Genomic DNA, 15,888 nt, shown 5'->3' with positions numbered 1-15,888 from the left:
TACCCTGGTCACTAAGGCATCAGCTGGGCCCCCCAGGGCAGATGAGCGATGGAGGCCCAGCCTAAGCTCCCCCCCACCCCCACCAAGCCTGGGGGATAGCAGACCATTGAAGATGAGCTTTTGTTTTCAAAGCCCACCGACCAACGTGGTGACAGCATTTCTACTCCAGCCCATCTGAATTAATTCCACAAGGGAGATTTGCTGAGACAGCAGCAGCCTTACAGATGTCACTCACTCTGTCTGGGGCCCAGATGGTGGGGTCTTGGGGAGAGGAGCCTGTTTTCCCCAGATTTGGAGAATGATACAGCACCGGCGGCCACACCTATCATAGAAAGGCTTGCTTAAAACCCATCCCTTATTCCCCAAAAAGTAGTTTCAAGTCTGCACCCTGCAAATCCTTGCAGCTGAACAGTTACATACGGGGACTTGATTTGGCCCTGAGCCCCAGGAAGGTTCCCGACATGCCAAGCTACCGGATTACTATTTCTGGGGCCTCAAGATGGCAATTCTGTGGGTATGTCCAAAACTGAGGGCACTATCATGTCCCCCAAACCTTCCCTTCTTCCAGACTTCCTCAAGGGCACTGCCATTCTCCCAATCCCCCAGGCTCAGAGCCTAAACGCCATCCATGACCCCTCACTCTCTCACCTCCCATAGCCAATCCATTGCCAAACCTCTCATCTATCCCCCTCTCTCCTCTGACACTGACACTCCCCAGTCCAGGTCCTTACCCCCCTGTGCCTAGAATATTGTTTTTATGGTTGACCTCTCTTTCTTTTGTCTCTCCCCACTCCAGCCCCCAAATTGATTCTCCTAGAGGCAGGTCTTCATTTCCTACCTCCTCACCATTGTCCTGGCTGTGCCCCTGCGCTTTGCCCATCCTCACATCCGGCTCCTATCTTTCCTGGCTTTCTTCCTGAGTCAGATCAAAGACCTCCTTCTACCAGAAGATTTTCCCAGTTGCCCCAGCTTCTAGTTAAGTCAAGTAAACAAGCATTTATGTATTAAGTATCTACTATGTAACAAGCACTGATAAGCTACAGGGATGCAAAGAAAGGGAGGGAAGGGAGCAAGCATTTTTATATAGCACCTACTATGTGCCAGGCACTGTGCTAAATGCTGGGGATGCAGAGAAATGAAGAGAAGGAAATAAGCATTTATAGAGCGCCTACTATGTACCAGGCACTGTGCCAAGTGCTTTACAAATATCTCATTCGATCCTCACAATAACCCTAGGAGGTAAAATGCTCTTAATACCCCCATTTTACAGATGAGGAAACTGAGGCAAACAGAAGTTAAGTGACCCAGCCAGGGTCTCACACAGCTGGTAAGAGTCTGAGGACAGGTCTTTCCGACTCCAGGCCCAGCACTCTATTCACCTGTACCACCCAGGTCCTCCCAAAAGGCAAAGCACAGTCCCTGTTCTCATGGAGTTCATAATCAATCGATCAATAAACATTTATTAAGCACCTCCTGTGCCAGACATTGGTGCTAAACTCTGGGGATACAAAAATTCCTCGCCTTCAAGGTGCTCACAGGCGAATGGAGAAGATGATATGCAACCAGCTATGTAAAAACAAGATATATCCATGATAAATTGGAGATAATTTCAGCAGGAAGGCACTAAAATTTTGTTCCTTTGGGAGGTAATCCAAGTGACTTACCCAGGGTCACACAGCTAGTAAGTGTCAGAGGCTGGATTTGAACTCAGGTTCTCCTGACTCCAGGGCTCTAACCAGTGTGCCACCTAGCTGTCCAGAAGACACTGAAATTAAGAGAGGTTGGGAAAGGCTTCTTGCAGAAGGTGGGGGAAGAGTCTGGGAAACTATGAGACAGAGATGAGGAAGGAGAAAATTCCAGGCACAAGGAGTCAACAAAAATACTCATTGTGGAAAGATGGGCAAGGACCAGCCAGGAAGCCAGTGTCACTGGGTCTCAGAAAACATGGAGGCGAGTAAGGTATAGACTGGAAAGGTAGGAAGGGACCAAGTGATGAAGGCCTTTAGAAACCAAACAAAGGAATTTAGACTTGATCCTGAAGGAGTTTTCTAAATAAGGAGGTGACATCTCTTCGCAGGCTAAGTGAGGAGACCAAGCAGAAGGCTATTGAAATCATCCAGAGGGTAGTTGGGAGTCACGACTGGAGGAGAGAGGCTAGGGCTGGATAAATGGACCTGAGAATAATCTGTGTGGATAACTGAATCCATAGGACCTGCTGGGGCAGGAGAGGAGGGGTGAGAGAGCAAGGGGCTGTGGATGAAGATCTAAGGAGACCAAGAAGGAATGGTCAGGGAGGTGGGAGAATGAGAAGCAGCTTCACCTCCCCCTCTAGGGCCTTCTCATCTGAAATGACCTTATAATTATACTCTTTATTTCACATATTGGCTCTCCCTTTAGAATTCTGAAGACCACCTGGCAGGATAAGGTACCAGACACTGAGGTCCTTTCCTACCACAGGAAAAGGCTTGGCCGCCTTGGCCTTCGAATCAGCAGCATCGCTCACCCCTGTCTGTGAACAGAGGGTCAGGGGAGACAGGAAGGTGTCTAGTCTCTCTCACTGCCACACTGGCAGGCCAAGGAGACAAAAGGCCCTCCCATCTCCTGGTAACCGTTTTCTTCTCTACTGAGCGCTATTCTTTGAGGCTGGGACGAAGCAGGTGGCCCGGCAGTTAACCCTGATGGTCATGCCTCTTCTCCTCCCTTTGGGGATCAAGCCAGGGGGTTGCATTTTAAAATGCCTTTCAGCCAGGAGGCCTCTCCTCTCCCCACCCCCATACAACCACCCTTTTGCAAAGAGCATCAGACCTTTCTTGAATTGTACATCAGATCCCATAGAAAAGGGATGTTTATTATAATCCCAGAGATTGAAAGCAAGCTATGGAAATAAACTTCAGTATCTGACATGACCACATTCATTCCACAGATCAAAACACAAAGAGAAATAAGTGAGAACATTGTGGAAATGGCATCTCTATGGATACAGTTTCTAAAGCATCCTTAACCTCTTTTTGTGTGGTGGAGTCCTTGAGCCGGCAGTCTGAGGACTGACCCCTTTTCAGAATACTGCTTTTAAATGGATAAATTTAAATGCATAGGATTACAAGGAGAACCAATTACATCTCAAGTTCTCGGTTTTAAAGTATTTTAAATGGTTCAAGAGCACAGGACTTTAGATGGGGGGAGGGAGGAGAGGGCCCTTGGCAGTCATTTTACAGATGAAGGCCCATGGCCAGGGCATGTGGATGGCTCGTAACAGAGCTGGGATTTGAAGCCCAGTCCTCTCAGTTACTTTCCCTGGCCCATTTGAGGGCTGGCGCTTCCACTTTGCTAATGAGGAGCCAGTTAAGACACAAAGTGACTCATCCAAGGTGAATTTCATGAAATAAGTGACGTAGTTGCCTTAGAAATCATACTTTCCTTATGAAGATTCATTGATCTGAAAATAACATTCCTCCCTGAGACAACTGGGGGAAAATCATTAAGCGTAGGCACGGACGAAGCCTCCAACAAGGTCTGCTGCCGGTGAGGTAACTCTACGTAAGCCAAATCCACGGGCACCGGCCTGAATGTCGTAGTCACTGACAAAGGCATCACGAAACAAATACGGCAGCAACAGCGGGCGACAGAGGGAGGGCAGGATGAATCATAGCAGAAGGGAATGTTCATGTTACTCAGCCCTCCTCTCCCAACGAAGAACTGGAGGGAGGCACGGAGCTTTGGTGGGGCTGGGGGCCTGCCTAAGGGCCCATGCTAATTTAGACAGACCTCCTGGGCCCCAGGTCTAGTGCTCCTTTCAATGCAGTTAATTAGCTTCTGGGTTCCACTCCACGACAGCCTCCCTTCCCGGTCTTTCAGATGCTATTACCTGGAACAAGATTTTGCCTCCGAACTCTCCTGTCTGCCTGCCTCTGACGCTGTAATCAAGTCACCAACCCCTATGCCCATAACCCACTGAAGACATACACATCAGGCCATTTCTAAACCCTGAAGATATCTATGGACCAAGAAGTGACCAGATTTCTCCTGTGTTCTCAACATCTGTTGGTCTGGACCTGGGAGTTCACTGGTATAAATGGAACTCCCAGCGGTGAAATTCTCTCCACCAAGGCTCATGAGTAGTTCATCTGTAGCTTATGGTTCTCCTGGGGGTGCTGAAATGATCTGCCCACAGGATGACTGCCGGTAGGCATTAGGTCTTTCTTCCTGGCCCTTATTCACTGTTGCCACATTCTATCTCTTCTCCAACTCATCGCTCAGACAATAATTGGCATGGAACAGCTTATATGTACCAAGGTATTTAATACCCAACCAGCAAATAGTCCTCCTGCGATTCAAAGTGTTAAAAAAAACCTCACCTCCCCTCCCCCTCCCCCGGGCTGCCTAAGGGTGGCAGCTTCCAGCATCAATGTGCAACTCTGCCTAAAACAGAATGGCAACCAGCTAGAAGCAGGATCAGTCTGAAGATCCTGCCTATTGTCAGCTCCAGGCTTTTGGTCCTGAAACACTGGCAGGGATCAAGACTGCCAAAGGATGCAGACAATCCCAGACCTGAGTGGGCACCTATCCTGGCATCCCCTTCCCTCAGCTCGTTGTAGGAAAAGCCCTGGGGCTGCCTTCTGAAGATGGCTGTGATGTGTCCTGTGCATGACTTTGGCCCCTCCGGTTCTCCAGGGTGCATGAGAACAAGTCTGGAAAATTGGGTCAGGAAGCAAATGGAAAAGAAACGTGGAAGGGGGTGTGGGTGGGAGGGAGAACTTTATGGCAAGTCCAGATGTGAAAGGGAAAGCGCCAGGCAGCGAAGACACTCAGGGCATCCGGAACAACAGATCTGGCCTCGGCACTCGGGGACAGGCCGAAGTCCTGGCGAGGCGATGGTGAACACCCTTTCCGGCCGGCCAAGGGCTCTTGGGTCTTCCAATGCCCGAGGCGGCAGTCACAACTATTTCCTCCTTTTCTGTTTGCCGTCTTTCCTGTTCTTCATATCTCGGCCCTTCTTCAACTTCTTGTTCTGTTTCGGATCCTTTTCAGCTTCAGGTTTCCTCTTCTTGTCGCTGAGAAAATACAAAAGGAGGAGGAGATAAGGGTGGAGACAGTCACCACATACACACCCCCAAAAAGCCCAGGCAGACACGGCATGAGCCTGCTGCTGGCTGCTATGGGGACATGTCTTGGACTCTTGGCCTCAGACATTCCTCCTGGGGCTTGACCCTGGAAGCCAGTCTGGAAACCAGATTGGCAAGCACTTCCACAGGGGGTAAAGGGGAATCCGGGCCTCACCTTTTCAAGCTGACGATGGAGGCGTTCTGACCGGCTTTGTTCAGGACCTCATTCCATTCTTCATCATCACCTCGGATGATGTATCTACAGAGAGCACAGGACCAGGTGAAAAAGCGTGCCGTGCAGGAGAGGAGGCCGCTTCTGAGAATCACAACCATTCTAGGCTGGGACACATTCTAGTCCACTCCCTTATCCCGTGTTCTTTCCACACTCAAAACAGAGGTGCGGTACCCTGCAGAGCTCTGCAGGACCAGTCAGAAAAGACCTGGGTTCAAATCCCACCTCTGCTCTGTATTAGTCAGAGAACCAAGGCAAATGAGCCAGTCTCATCTGTAAAATGTGACAGCTGGTCCCTTCGAGTCTGGGAGCCAAGAACTTATGAATCTTGTCCCAGATAAGTCATCTGACTTCAGCAGACCTTCCCCAAATCAGGGATAAACAGTGAACACTTATCCCCTATCTACCTCCCAGGGTTCTCGAAAGGACCCCTAACACCATAGAACCTGGAACCATGAACATGATGTGTGTGGGGCCTGTGGGACACAAAATGACTTGACAGGGATGCTGCCTTGGAAGCTCCTACAAGGTGCTCGGGGATGCTGAGTCTGAAGGAGAGGATGGGAAGAAGGGAAGGGAACGGTACAAGACAGTCTCCTCCAAGCATCTGCATGGTTATCACGGTGTAGTGTTAATACAATTTGAAGATCTTCCCCAACCCTTAACAAGCCTATGTGGCCTGCTTTGAACCTGAGTCCCATGAGCCTGGGTCACAGGGGTTGTGATGCCCTCTGGCCCTGAAGAATAGTATACATACTCTGAGGTTAGCATTTTGCTTTGGGGCTCACTCATGGGAAGGGCATTCGTGTGATTTAGCCAGACGAGACTCCGGGTAGCTGTTAAGGAGGCCCTCCCCTCGCCCCCCAGCTTTGAAAAACCCAGATGTTGGTGCTTCTCTCTCTGGTAACTATGTATGTATTGCTTTTGGTCAGATAGTTGGAAGCCCTGTCTGTTGGTCTTTGCTGTTTGTATTTGCTCTGTTTATATAATTTCTGCTTGTAATTTCTGTTTCTATTTTCTCTGAATTTCAGGGTGCTGACTTTTCCCCTGAACTAAGTGAATGATATATATACATATGTAGCTAGATAGATAAATAGATAGAGATATATAGATATATTTGATTAAAGTAAGATTGTTGACCCCTTTAAAGTTGCTTTCCTTTAGAAAAGCAGATCAAAGAACCTGTGCTAGCAGCCCTTCTGTGTGCTGGTGTTATTGGCCTTACACCCCCACAACAGCTGCAGGTAACACTGTTGTTACACACAGGGAGGAGGGATTCCAGTTATCCTGTTTGGCCCCCAAGGACAAAAGAGGAGCATCGCACAGGAAGCTGGAGAGACCAACGGAGTCTTGATAAAAGGAAAGATTTCCTAACAGTGAACGGGCTAGGCTGCCCTGGAAGTCTTTACAGAGACACTGGTTTGTCTGGGTGCCATGGGGTGGGGTGGGCTGAGGTAGAAAGAGCCACCTGGGAGGCCTGGGGCATGTCGGGGGCCACTGTCTGGGCCTCAGTTTCTTCACCTGCAGAGCAGGAGCTCGACAATGTCACCTCTGGGGGGAGATGACCACTCTTCTTGGAGCTTCACTCCCACCAAGGAGGAGACAGTCACTGAACCTTGTGAGGGTCAGTGTGAAAGCTGGGACGTACCTGTGAGGCTGGGGAGTCCTATTAACAGGGTCAGATAAGGAGAAAGGAGTGATGGGGGGAGCCTCAGGGGGCTGGGGTCCATCTTTCAGCTTAACAGAAAAAACAAAGACGCTCCCAAGCCAGAGAGTGCCAGGCACTGCGGCCAGTGAACTGATTCTAGCGCAGAAAGAAGGCTGCGGGGGCGGGGTATCTCTGAGAACCATCCATTCTCCCCTCAGAAAGGAGGCATCGATGGGCCACATGGCAAAGACAGCTGAGGTTTTTGACTTCCCGAACGCCTGGCTGACACCATAAGGACAGCGAGACCTTTTCCAAGGTGTAAGGATGTCCTAGCCCTTTCCCCAGTCTTGCATACACAGCAGCAAGAAAAGGCCCAGGAGGTTAATGAACACCACTGGGGGATGGACCCAGTGCCATGGACCACAAGAACCAGAGAAACCACTGAGGGATGTGTGGGGCCTCACTTTCATCCTGACTGGCCCAGACACTGACCTGCTCTGCTGGAGGCGGCCCAGTGGTCCCCACCCCCATGGCTCCTTACACAGGTGCTGAACTTACTGAGGACTCAGATCAGCTTTAGCCCTACCATATCTCAGAACTCCTGAGTCCCCCAGAGGCAAACATTACAAGCACATTCCCTTGCTTCTCGAAAAAAAATGTGTGTGTGTGTGTGTGTGTGAGAGAGAGAGAGAGAGAGAGAGAGAGAGAGAGAGAGAGAGAGAGAGAGAGAGAGAGAGAGAGAGAGAGAGAGAGAGATACCAATTTAAGCTTTCTTTGGTGATTCAGTAAACTGATTTGGAGTCAAAGGAATGGGTCCAGCACAGGAGTGGGGAACCTGCGGTCTCAAGGCCATGTGGCCTTTCAGGTCCTTGGGTGCTGCCTTTTGACTGAGTCCAAGTTTTACAGGACAAATCCTTTTATCAAGGGGATTTGTTCTGTGAAGTTTGGATTCAGTCAAAGGTCCGTACTTAAGGACCTAGAGGGCCACGTTTGGCCTCAAGGCCACAGTTTCCCACCTCTGGGTGACCTTCTCACTTTGGATTTCTGCCAAGGATCCCAGCATCAATGCCTTTTTTCTAATCACAGTGATACCCCCCAGAGCTGCTGAAGTACATGGGGCCAAGTGCCCCACACTAAATGGAACCCTCTACTTTGGAAGCTTCATAATAAACTCTTTTGCATCAGTGACATACCTCAACTCCCAGACACTCCTGAACACCACAGAGAGGTGCTTAATAAATATTTACTGAGATGAAACAGCAAAGTAAGAAACATCCCAAAAACTATCAGCTAAAATTGGGGGGAGGGGGATGCCAGCCCAACACTGGGCCTCAAACCCTAAAAATAGCAGCTACCCCCCCCACAGAGAGAGGAACCTTCCTGCAAAATCAAAGACGGAACCGTCTGAAGAATGAAATAAAGCCAGATTCCCAATTTCTGCTAACGCCCTTCCTGCCGCACACCCCACCCTCATTCCGTGAAGGAAGAACTAAATGCAGAACTCTGAGGTGGCAGAGGACAGGGCAGGGGCTCCAAGAGGCTGCGAGTAGGTCCTTACTGTGAGAGGTCCATGTTCTTGAGTTTCCCCACATCTTTCTGGTGTTTTTCCTGGAATTCTTTCGCGGCTTCATCCTGAATTTATAAAACCAACAGCAAGGGCAAGTCAGAATTTGACACTTAGCTATAACAAAGTAAGTGAAAGAGAGAGAAAAAAGAATTTCCTTTCTCTGCCATCCCACACAAGCCTGGAAGCACGCCTTTCCAAAATCTACTTAGGGGGCAGCTATCATTCTCTCAGTGAAGAAAAAAATATTTCCACACACAGACATCCCAGAGACAAGTCTAAATCTGTGTTTGGGGGTGGGGAGCAAAGGAACTCCCAGTAGAAGGAGTAAGCCTCCCTTCCCTTACTAAGAATCAGACAGAGCTTGGCTTTGCACACAAGGCACAGAGAAAAAGAATCATGCATGAGTTGGGAAGATTTAACCATTGGCAAAACATGTTGGCCCTTAGGGAGGTCTTGGGCTCCTCAAAATCCCCCATTTTGTAGATGAGAAAAGCTGAGGCTGAGAGACTCACTCAGCGACACACAGCTAACAAGTGTCTTGCGGTAGGATTTGAACTTGGGTCTTCCTGATTCGTGTCTTCTGCAGTGGTTCAGGCCGGCCAGCCCTCATTCCCTTCCTGGCCCTGGCCCTGACTTCAAGCCATGCCTCTCTCCAGCCCACCTTTCCGTCTTCTCTTTAATGTCCTGTCACTCCCCATTAGAATGTAAGCTCCTTGAAGGCAGGGACTGGCTGCCTTTGTGCTTGCACTGGCATTCCCAGCACCCAGCCCAGTGCCTGGCACAGAGTAAACACATAAATGCCTGTGAAGTGTCTTCTTCCTTTCCTCCCTTCCTCCATCCCTTTCTTCCTTCCCTCCCTCTCTTTCTTCTTTCTTTCTCTCCGCATCACCTGGCTGCCTCAGACACAGAGCAAAGACAGACTTTGTCCCCGTAGCAATAATTAGCGTTTGCTGATGAAGGACAGAGAATCTCAGGAGGGAGACTAGGGCTGCGAAGGCAATGCCGGTACCCCAGGAGCTGGGAGAGCCTGAGGGACAGAAGCTCTGGGGAGAGGGGCTGACGTACCAGGTCTTCGTTCAGGGATTTAATGGTGGGCTCCATAACCACGTCTTTCGCTGCCACCATCTGCTCCTCAATGGCCTTCTCCTGGATCACGTTGAACAGCTGAGGAAGGAAACAAAGGATGGGGGTGGACAGGGGACCCTGAGTGGCCAGCTACCGTCTCTAGCAGAGGTGGGGGGGGGCACACTGCCTACATCAGACTCTCGTTAAGTGGGTTAGTTTTGCTGAATTGTGTATTTTCTCCCTCTTTCTTCTAAGGATGGCTATCTGGGAGAAGGAAAAGGAGGGATGCCAAGGGAAATGAGGGTGAAATGAAAACAAAAGACCTCGATGCAGACTTCTCTTTGAAGGGAAGGCCTGGTACCTGCACCACTTTGCGGATGATCCGGTTGAAAAGCCCCATCAGCTGGCTGCAGGGCAGCTCAATCTCCTTTTCCAGCTGGTCCATAGTCTTGTGCTGGAGACCGACTCCCAGCAGCAGAGCCTGGGGACGAGAAAGTGTCACAGCAAAGGCCCGGCCTGGTCAGCCTCCAACATGAGGACACAAACCACTGATTTTCTGATAAGCTGCCTGGTGCCCATCCTCATTTGGTACTGATGAACACTGGTAGGCTGGAAGACTCTGAGTGAGGGGAGACCCCACCGCTCCCCCACCCCACTCTCTACAGGATTAAAGGACCACGGGATTGATGAAAATCTGAGTCACTCTCATTCATTAACAGTATCCTAGGTTTATGGAGCCACAGACAATTCCCTTTAATTCTCCAATTAGTCCTATCTACATCTCGCTAGCAGGTGGTGGGTTGTATGTTGTCTCCTTGGTCAGACTGTGAGCTCCCTGAGAGCCAGGACCATCTTTTGTCTTTCATTCTATTTCTAGGAATGCCTGGCACACAGCAGGTGTTTAATAAACACTAGTGACCGATGGTCAGCTTAGCAGTCCTCAGTCCAGTCGCCTCAGAGGAGGTCACTGAGGCTCAGAAGAGGACGAGCCACACAGACCAGTGGATCTGCCTGAACTCCAGGGCCAGGGATACCGGACGTACCGACTGCGCCACCGACAGGGGCAGCTGCCCTAGCTGGTTCAGGAAGTGCATCCTGGAGATGGCTGGGATCAAGTCCATGATCAGGTGATAATCCACCATGTTCCGGGAATACATCTCCAGCCTCTTCAGGTCGTAAGGAAGGAAGGCGGCCTCCAGCTCTCCTCGGCTCAGTTCTGGGAACACAGAGCCCATGGTGGACTTCGTTCTCTCCCCCAGGTGAGGGAAAACCTGTCCCCACCAAGCCTCCATCTGCCGCCGTGTCTTCCCTCCCTCTGAGCCAGCATCGGGTGGCTTTTTTTTTTAAAGGGGAGGAAGACTAATTTCCCAGACTCCCCTTCACCATTCCTTCTAGAGGGGCATCATGTCCCCTTGCCCAGATTCCCGGATAGGACTGAGAGTAAACTACGGCCGCCAGCAGCAGGGCGCCATCTCGAAACCAGAGGGGAGCCCTGGGAATCCTTCCCGTTCCAACACATCCCTTTAAGACGCATCCACGCACACGACCTCGTCTGAGTTTTCGCAATAACCCAGTGAGGGCAGAGGAACAGGTACTGTTGTCCCCATGTGACAAATAAGGAAAGTGACTGGTTAGAAAGGCGGCTCAACAGAGGACTGAACTTGGGAGTCGGATCCTGCCTCGGACACTCACTGCAGCCCTGGGCAAGGCTCCTCACGGCCCTCGGGCTCAGTTTTACTCTTCTGTAAAATGGGAACACCGTCCACCTCTCACATGGGCGCCCTGAGGCTTGGAGGACAGATGATGGACAGAGTTTTTCAAACTTAAAGCAGTAAACGTACTCTAGCTGTTCCTATGGCTATTGTTGACGGCCCAAGAGCGCGCAGCTAGCGGGGGTGGGTGTCCAGCCCATCCCCCCTCAAACCCGAGCGCTCACTCACCCGCCTGGGACTTCTCCCCAATGTTTTTATTCTGTAGGATGTTCAGAGCCAGGGCAGGTGAGAAAGAGCTGAACTGGTAGGCCAGCAAGGACAGGAAGCGCCTCCGGAAATCTGGGGCACAGAGCGGGGCAAGTTGGTGCCCTGGAGGCTCAGCATCCTCCGGGCCCCCATCACCCTGGCCTCCCACGAGCCCCCCCGGTCCGTACCTTTCCAAAAGGCTGGGAGCCAGGGCTCCTGCTCCGAATCTTCCTCTTCGCTTAGAGTCTTAAGCATGATACAAGAGTGCTCGCCCGTCAGGTCATTCTGAGAAACAGACACCCCAAGCGTGAGCCCCGTGGACCTCTGTTGAGTTACGATCCTCAGCCCCACACAAATGCAATGCAGCGAACCCCACAGAAGCAGGGGTCCTGGCGCCTCTGTGACGGCCTTTCTCCTTCAGGCCAAAGAATGAATAAATGACCAGGAAAGCAATCATTAAGTGCTTACGCGTGCCCAAGCACCGGACACACACACGGCAGGGTGAGACAGACTCGGCTACCTGGGAAGCAGGCAGATTGTCCCCTGCCTCCGAACCAAGCTGCCCCCCAAGCCTCCCTTGGGGCCTCTAGGCAGCGGCCAAGGCCCCCAACAGCCTCTTGGGAATTAGCAGGACAGGCAGCCCTTTCAAAGCCACGGTGTCATATGAGGCCCAGGTATAAAGATGCTGGGTGTCCACCCAGGGCAGCGCTGGGCACAGAGCGGTCCCCGAGTCCCCAGTGGCCAGTGTCTGCCCCCTCCATAGCCTCCATCACTTTATTCCAATTCTAGGGTTCTTGTGGCTCAATCTGGCCAGGCTGTCCCTGCCCTCAAGGAGCTATAAATACCAATGTAACAGGTATCACACGTTCATAGGATGCTGAGCTTCCCTTAAGGGACAATGGAACACATGCGTGCAAACACACACACACTCTTGCACTCACCGGGGTCTGTCTCAGATACACAGGAACAAATCCAGCGCGTTTCCAGAACCTGGGGGAACAGCAGACATTGTGCATTTGTGCTGAGTGGCCAAGCTGGAGGTGGGGAGCAGGAAGAACCAAGGAGGGCACTGTCTGGGAGGGCCCCTGACAGCTCCCAAACCCAACCCCCCAGAGCCAGAGGGGCAGGTGACCTACTTAAGCAATTTCGGTGTCAAGCCGTAGGAGACGCCCAAGTAATCTAGGCTTTCTGCAGGCCTCTCGCTGAGCTTTAGGAGCAATGGCGGCAGGTCCTTCCGGGGCGTCACAGCCTCTTCCAACAAGCTGACAGCCTCGGGGAGAAGTCAGGGAAGGGGGAGTCACTCACTCCTCCCTGCACGCTCGGACTACGAGTCACACTGACCATTTACTCTGCCCTGGTGGGGCCAGTGGGGCGCTGCTCCTGGGCAGAGCGTGTGGTCCATCCAGGGACAGAGCAGACTTAAGGCAGCCGAGCATTACGAAGCACCTACTGCGTGCCAGATGCTGCACTGAGCCCGAGCCCTGAACGGGAGCCACCACATATGTACCACGGGACCTTGGGTGGCTCACCCTACTTTTAGATCCTCAGTATCATCTATAAATTGGTAGTTTGGGTAGTATAAATTGGTATTGGGTAGTTTTCTGAATTTGTATAAAAAAATTCTCTAAAAACATATCTTGGCTACACGGGAGGACTCACGGGTAAGGGAAGGGAGGAAGACGGGTGGACATGAGTTTGGCGTTAGCCCAATGAAGATGGACAGTGTTAAGCATGTGCAGACAGGGGCACGGTGAGCGTGGCAGCCCTCGTCAGAGGGCCCAGATACACTGACAGGCCAGGTCCAGAGGGCCTTCCCACGGTGGCCGTGTCAGGATTATCAACAGAGGCGTGCTGACACTAGCACTGACATTTACAAATCAATCGCCACTGACCAGCTCATGTGGTCTCACCAAACGAGGCTCCCCAGGGGCAGGCCGGCCCAGGTCGCTCACCTCGCTGCTCACGGTGTTGATTTCTTGCGACTTCTGGACGACCTTCTCCTCCAAGCAGGGGAACTGGCCCTCGTAGTACATCTGAAGCAGCTGCAGGGCCCGGCTGCCGTAGCCCATCTTCACGGCAAAGACACACCAACAGGAGGATGAGACGGTGCCCGTGGAACCCCGTCCCGGATGACACTTGGGAAACCCCTCCCCAGGGTCCCAGCACCACTTAAGGCTGCTAAGAGACCAGGCTAAAGGCAACTCAAGGACAAGCACGGCCTCCCTCTGTGTTCTGTTCCCTGTTCTGAGATGCCCAAGGCAAGGCCCCTTATCCCATGACCAACACTAGCTCGAAGTCACTGGGGTAGGACCTCCCAGGGACATGAGGCAGGCACTGGAATCGAGCCTAGTACAGGGCACTCATTTTCCTAAGGTGAGAGTGAGCACCCTGGAGGGATTAACAAAGGGGGCGTCAGTGGTAAGGTTGACCCAGCCTCTCTCACTACAAGGACCCCACAGTCACAGCCACATAGCTACAGCCAAAGAAGGGACCCGAGAATGCGTTACCCCTTGGTAATCTGGGTGCACGGCAATGCGGACGATCCTTCCACCAGAGAGGCTGCCAAAGTCAGGGTCTTGGAACTGTGTGGGAGACCCAAAGCAGAGGCTTAGAAACAGGCAGAACCACGGGGACAACTTACACGGTGACTACAGTAATGTAACAGCATTCGGGTGCTCCTTCAGAATTCTTGAAAAATGCATGTGACCAATTGTGACCACAGAGTTCTGAAGCAGCTTTTTGACAGACATGGTGGACCACAGGGGCAGAAGGAGGCATGCATTTTTAGTCACAGGTCAGTGTGATGATTTATTTTCTTGGACCACACTTATTCATCACAAGAGAGGATTCTCCCAAGGTGGGAGAAGGCTTCGAGTCATTGGTGACAGTAATATAAAAAACAAAAACCAATCAAACTTTGTGGGTTTTAAAAACTACACCAAAAACCTTTTCTCAGCTGCTAACTACACCCAAGGATACTACTGCGCAGCACTGCATCACCTGCTCAGAGACGGTCCAGGGAATCAGATCTCCATACGCCTTCTTCCCTCGAGACAAGCTGTTCAGGATGGACTGTCGAGAGATCTCCCCCTCAAGGCAGACCTAACCAGGCAGGGAAGGAGAGGGGGATGTGGGGGAAGAGTCACAAAGGCATGCAGGGTTGGGTCAGAGCCACGCTGCAGGGCCTCAGACCCAGGTTAGGGGGCTGCAATTCTTGAATGGCCTAGGCTAGAGTACCTCCTCCCCTGGCACCCAGGCACTCAGCCACTTCTGGGAAAGCATGCTCCAGTGGCCCCCATCAGCCATCCCAACAGACACAAGCTCTCTGAAGTTTCCCTGGATCCCCCAAGGTCCCTGATTCACCCTCACACAAGAAGCCCAAGTGACTCCCCAAACCACAGGTTGGGCCTTTTATACCTGGACAACAGCTAGTACTTCTGGCAAGGAATTCTGGGTAGGAGGGACCGGTGGCAGGAGACAGAAGAGATGGTGAGCTGGGGCATCGGAGAGCATCTGAAGGTCATTGGGAGAATTCTGTGGGGGAAGGGGAGGATCAGAAATACTCACAAGAATCACTTCTCAGCTAGCGAGGGGCTGCAGGTGGAGCTCAGCAAGGATGGCAGAGAGGATCTGGAAAAGACCCTTAGAGGCAAAGAGAGGATCTGAACCAGTTCTCCTGACCCCAGAGCTAGCGCCCTGACCCTCCCCAACCAAGAACCAGGGGGGCTCACCCACAAAGGCACCTGCTGGCACGCAGCAAAAGTGAGCATTCTTCCCAGCTGCTCCAGGGGAACTCCGTCCCAGGTAACCATTAAAAAGCTCCCCCAGAGCTGAGGCTGCTGAATGGAGCACACAGCTTCTGACTCAGGGCATTAGTGGCCTAGAACTGACCCTCTCCTTCCTAAGTCGTGGCTACAGCAGGCCGAGCTGCCTTGGCCCATCACCAACACAGAACCCCAGTTCCCATCTCTCCCCTGGGATTTGTGCCCAGCTCAGAAACACCAGCTAAGGCCTGGAAGTCGTGACAGATCCATTTCAAATGGCCGTTTGATTTCAAGGCTCACGTCCCCTAAAGCCTCAAACTCTCTGCTCCATAATAAATCCACGCAGAACTGGCCTTATCATCACCCCCATCACCTGTTTTTCTTTAAAAACATTTTTTAAAATCTGGACCTGTGATTTTATTGGCAAAGGCATCTCCCAGTGAGGAAACTCTCTTGACCAGTGCCAACAGGCACCTGCTCTGCAGCTTAAGATCTTGGAGAGCTGCCTGGGGCACAGAGAGGTTAAGTGACTTCCTTGAGGTCACACAGCCA

The 15,888-nt window shown here is 51.6% G+C and overlaps 1 protein-coding gene across 1 annotated transcript in view; it reads right to left on the bottom strand.

Annotated features, from left to right (window-relative positions):
• Positions 1–2,810: 2,810 nt before the first annotated feature.
• NAT10 (N-acetyltransferase 10) overlaps positions 2,811–15,888 on the bottom strand; it is a 28,885-nt gene continuing 15,807 nt past the window's right edge. Inside the window, exons 15-28 of the mRNA XM_036764397.1 lie at positions 14,990–15,106; positions 14,573–14,674; positions 14,080–14,154; positions 13,525–13,641; positions 12,709–12,842; positions 12,514–12,562; positions 11,761–11,857; positions 11,555–11,665; positions 10,658–10,830; positions 9,976–10,095; positions 9,615–9,713; positions 8,541–8,614; positions 5,278–5,361; positions 2,811–5,051 (exon numbers count right to left, since the gene is read on the bottom strand). Of these exons, the coding sequence (XP_036620292.1) occupies positions 4,940–5,051; positions 5,278–5,361; positions 8,541–8,614; positions 9,615–9,713; positions 9,976–10,095; positions 10,658–10,830; positions 11,555–11,665; positions 11,761–11,857; positions 12,514–12,562; positions 12,709–12,842; positions 13,525–13,641; positions 14,080–14,154; positions 14,573–14,674; positions 14,990–15,106 (1,464 nt within the window). The 3' untranslated portion in view covers positions 2,811–4,939. The remainder of the gene's footprint in view (positions 5,052–5,277; positions 5,362–8,540; positions 8,615–9,614; positions 9,714–9,975; positions 10,096–10,657; positions 10,831–11,554; positions 11,666–11,760; positions 11,858–12,513; positions 12,563–12,708; positions 12,843–13,524; positions 13,642–14,079; positions 14,155–14,572; positions 14,675–14,989; positions 15,107–15,888) is intronic.

Source organism: Trichosurus vulpecula, chromosome 6, assembly GCF_011100635.1.
Source record: "Trichosurus vulpecula isolate mTriVul1 chromosome 6, mTriVul1.pri, whole genome shotgun sequence".
Taxonomy (NCBI): domain Eukaryota; kingdom Metazoa; phylum Chordata; class Mammalia; order Diprotodontia; family Phalangeridae; genus Trichosurus; species Trichosurus vulpecula.
This window is presented reverse-complemented; position numbering and strand designations above follow the sequence as displayed.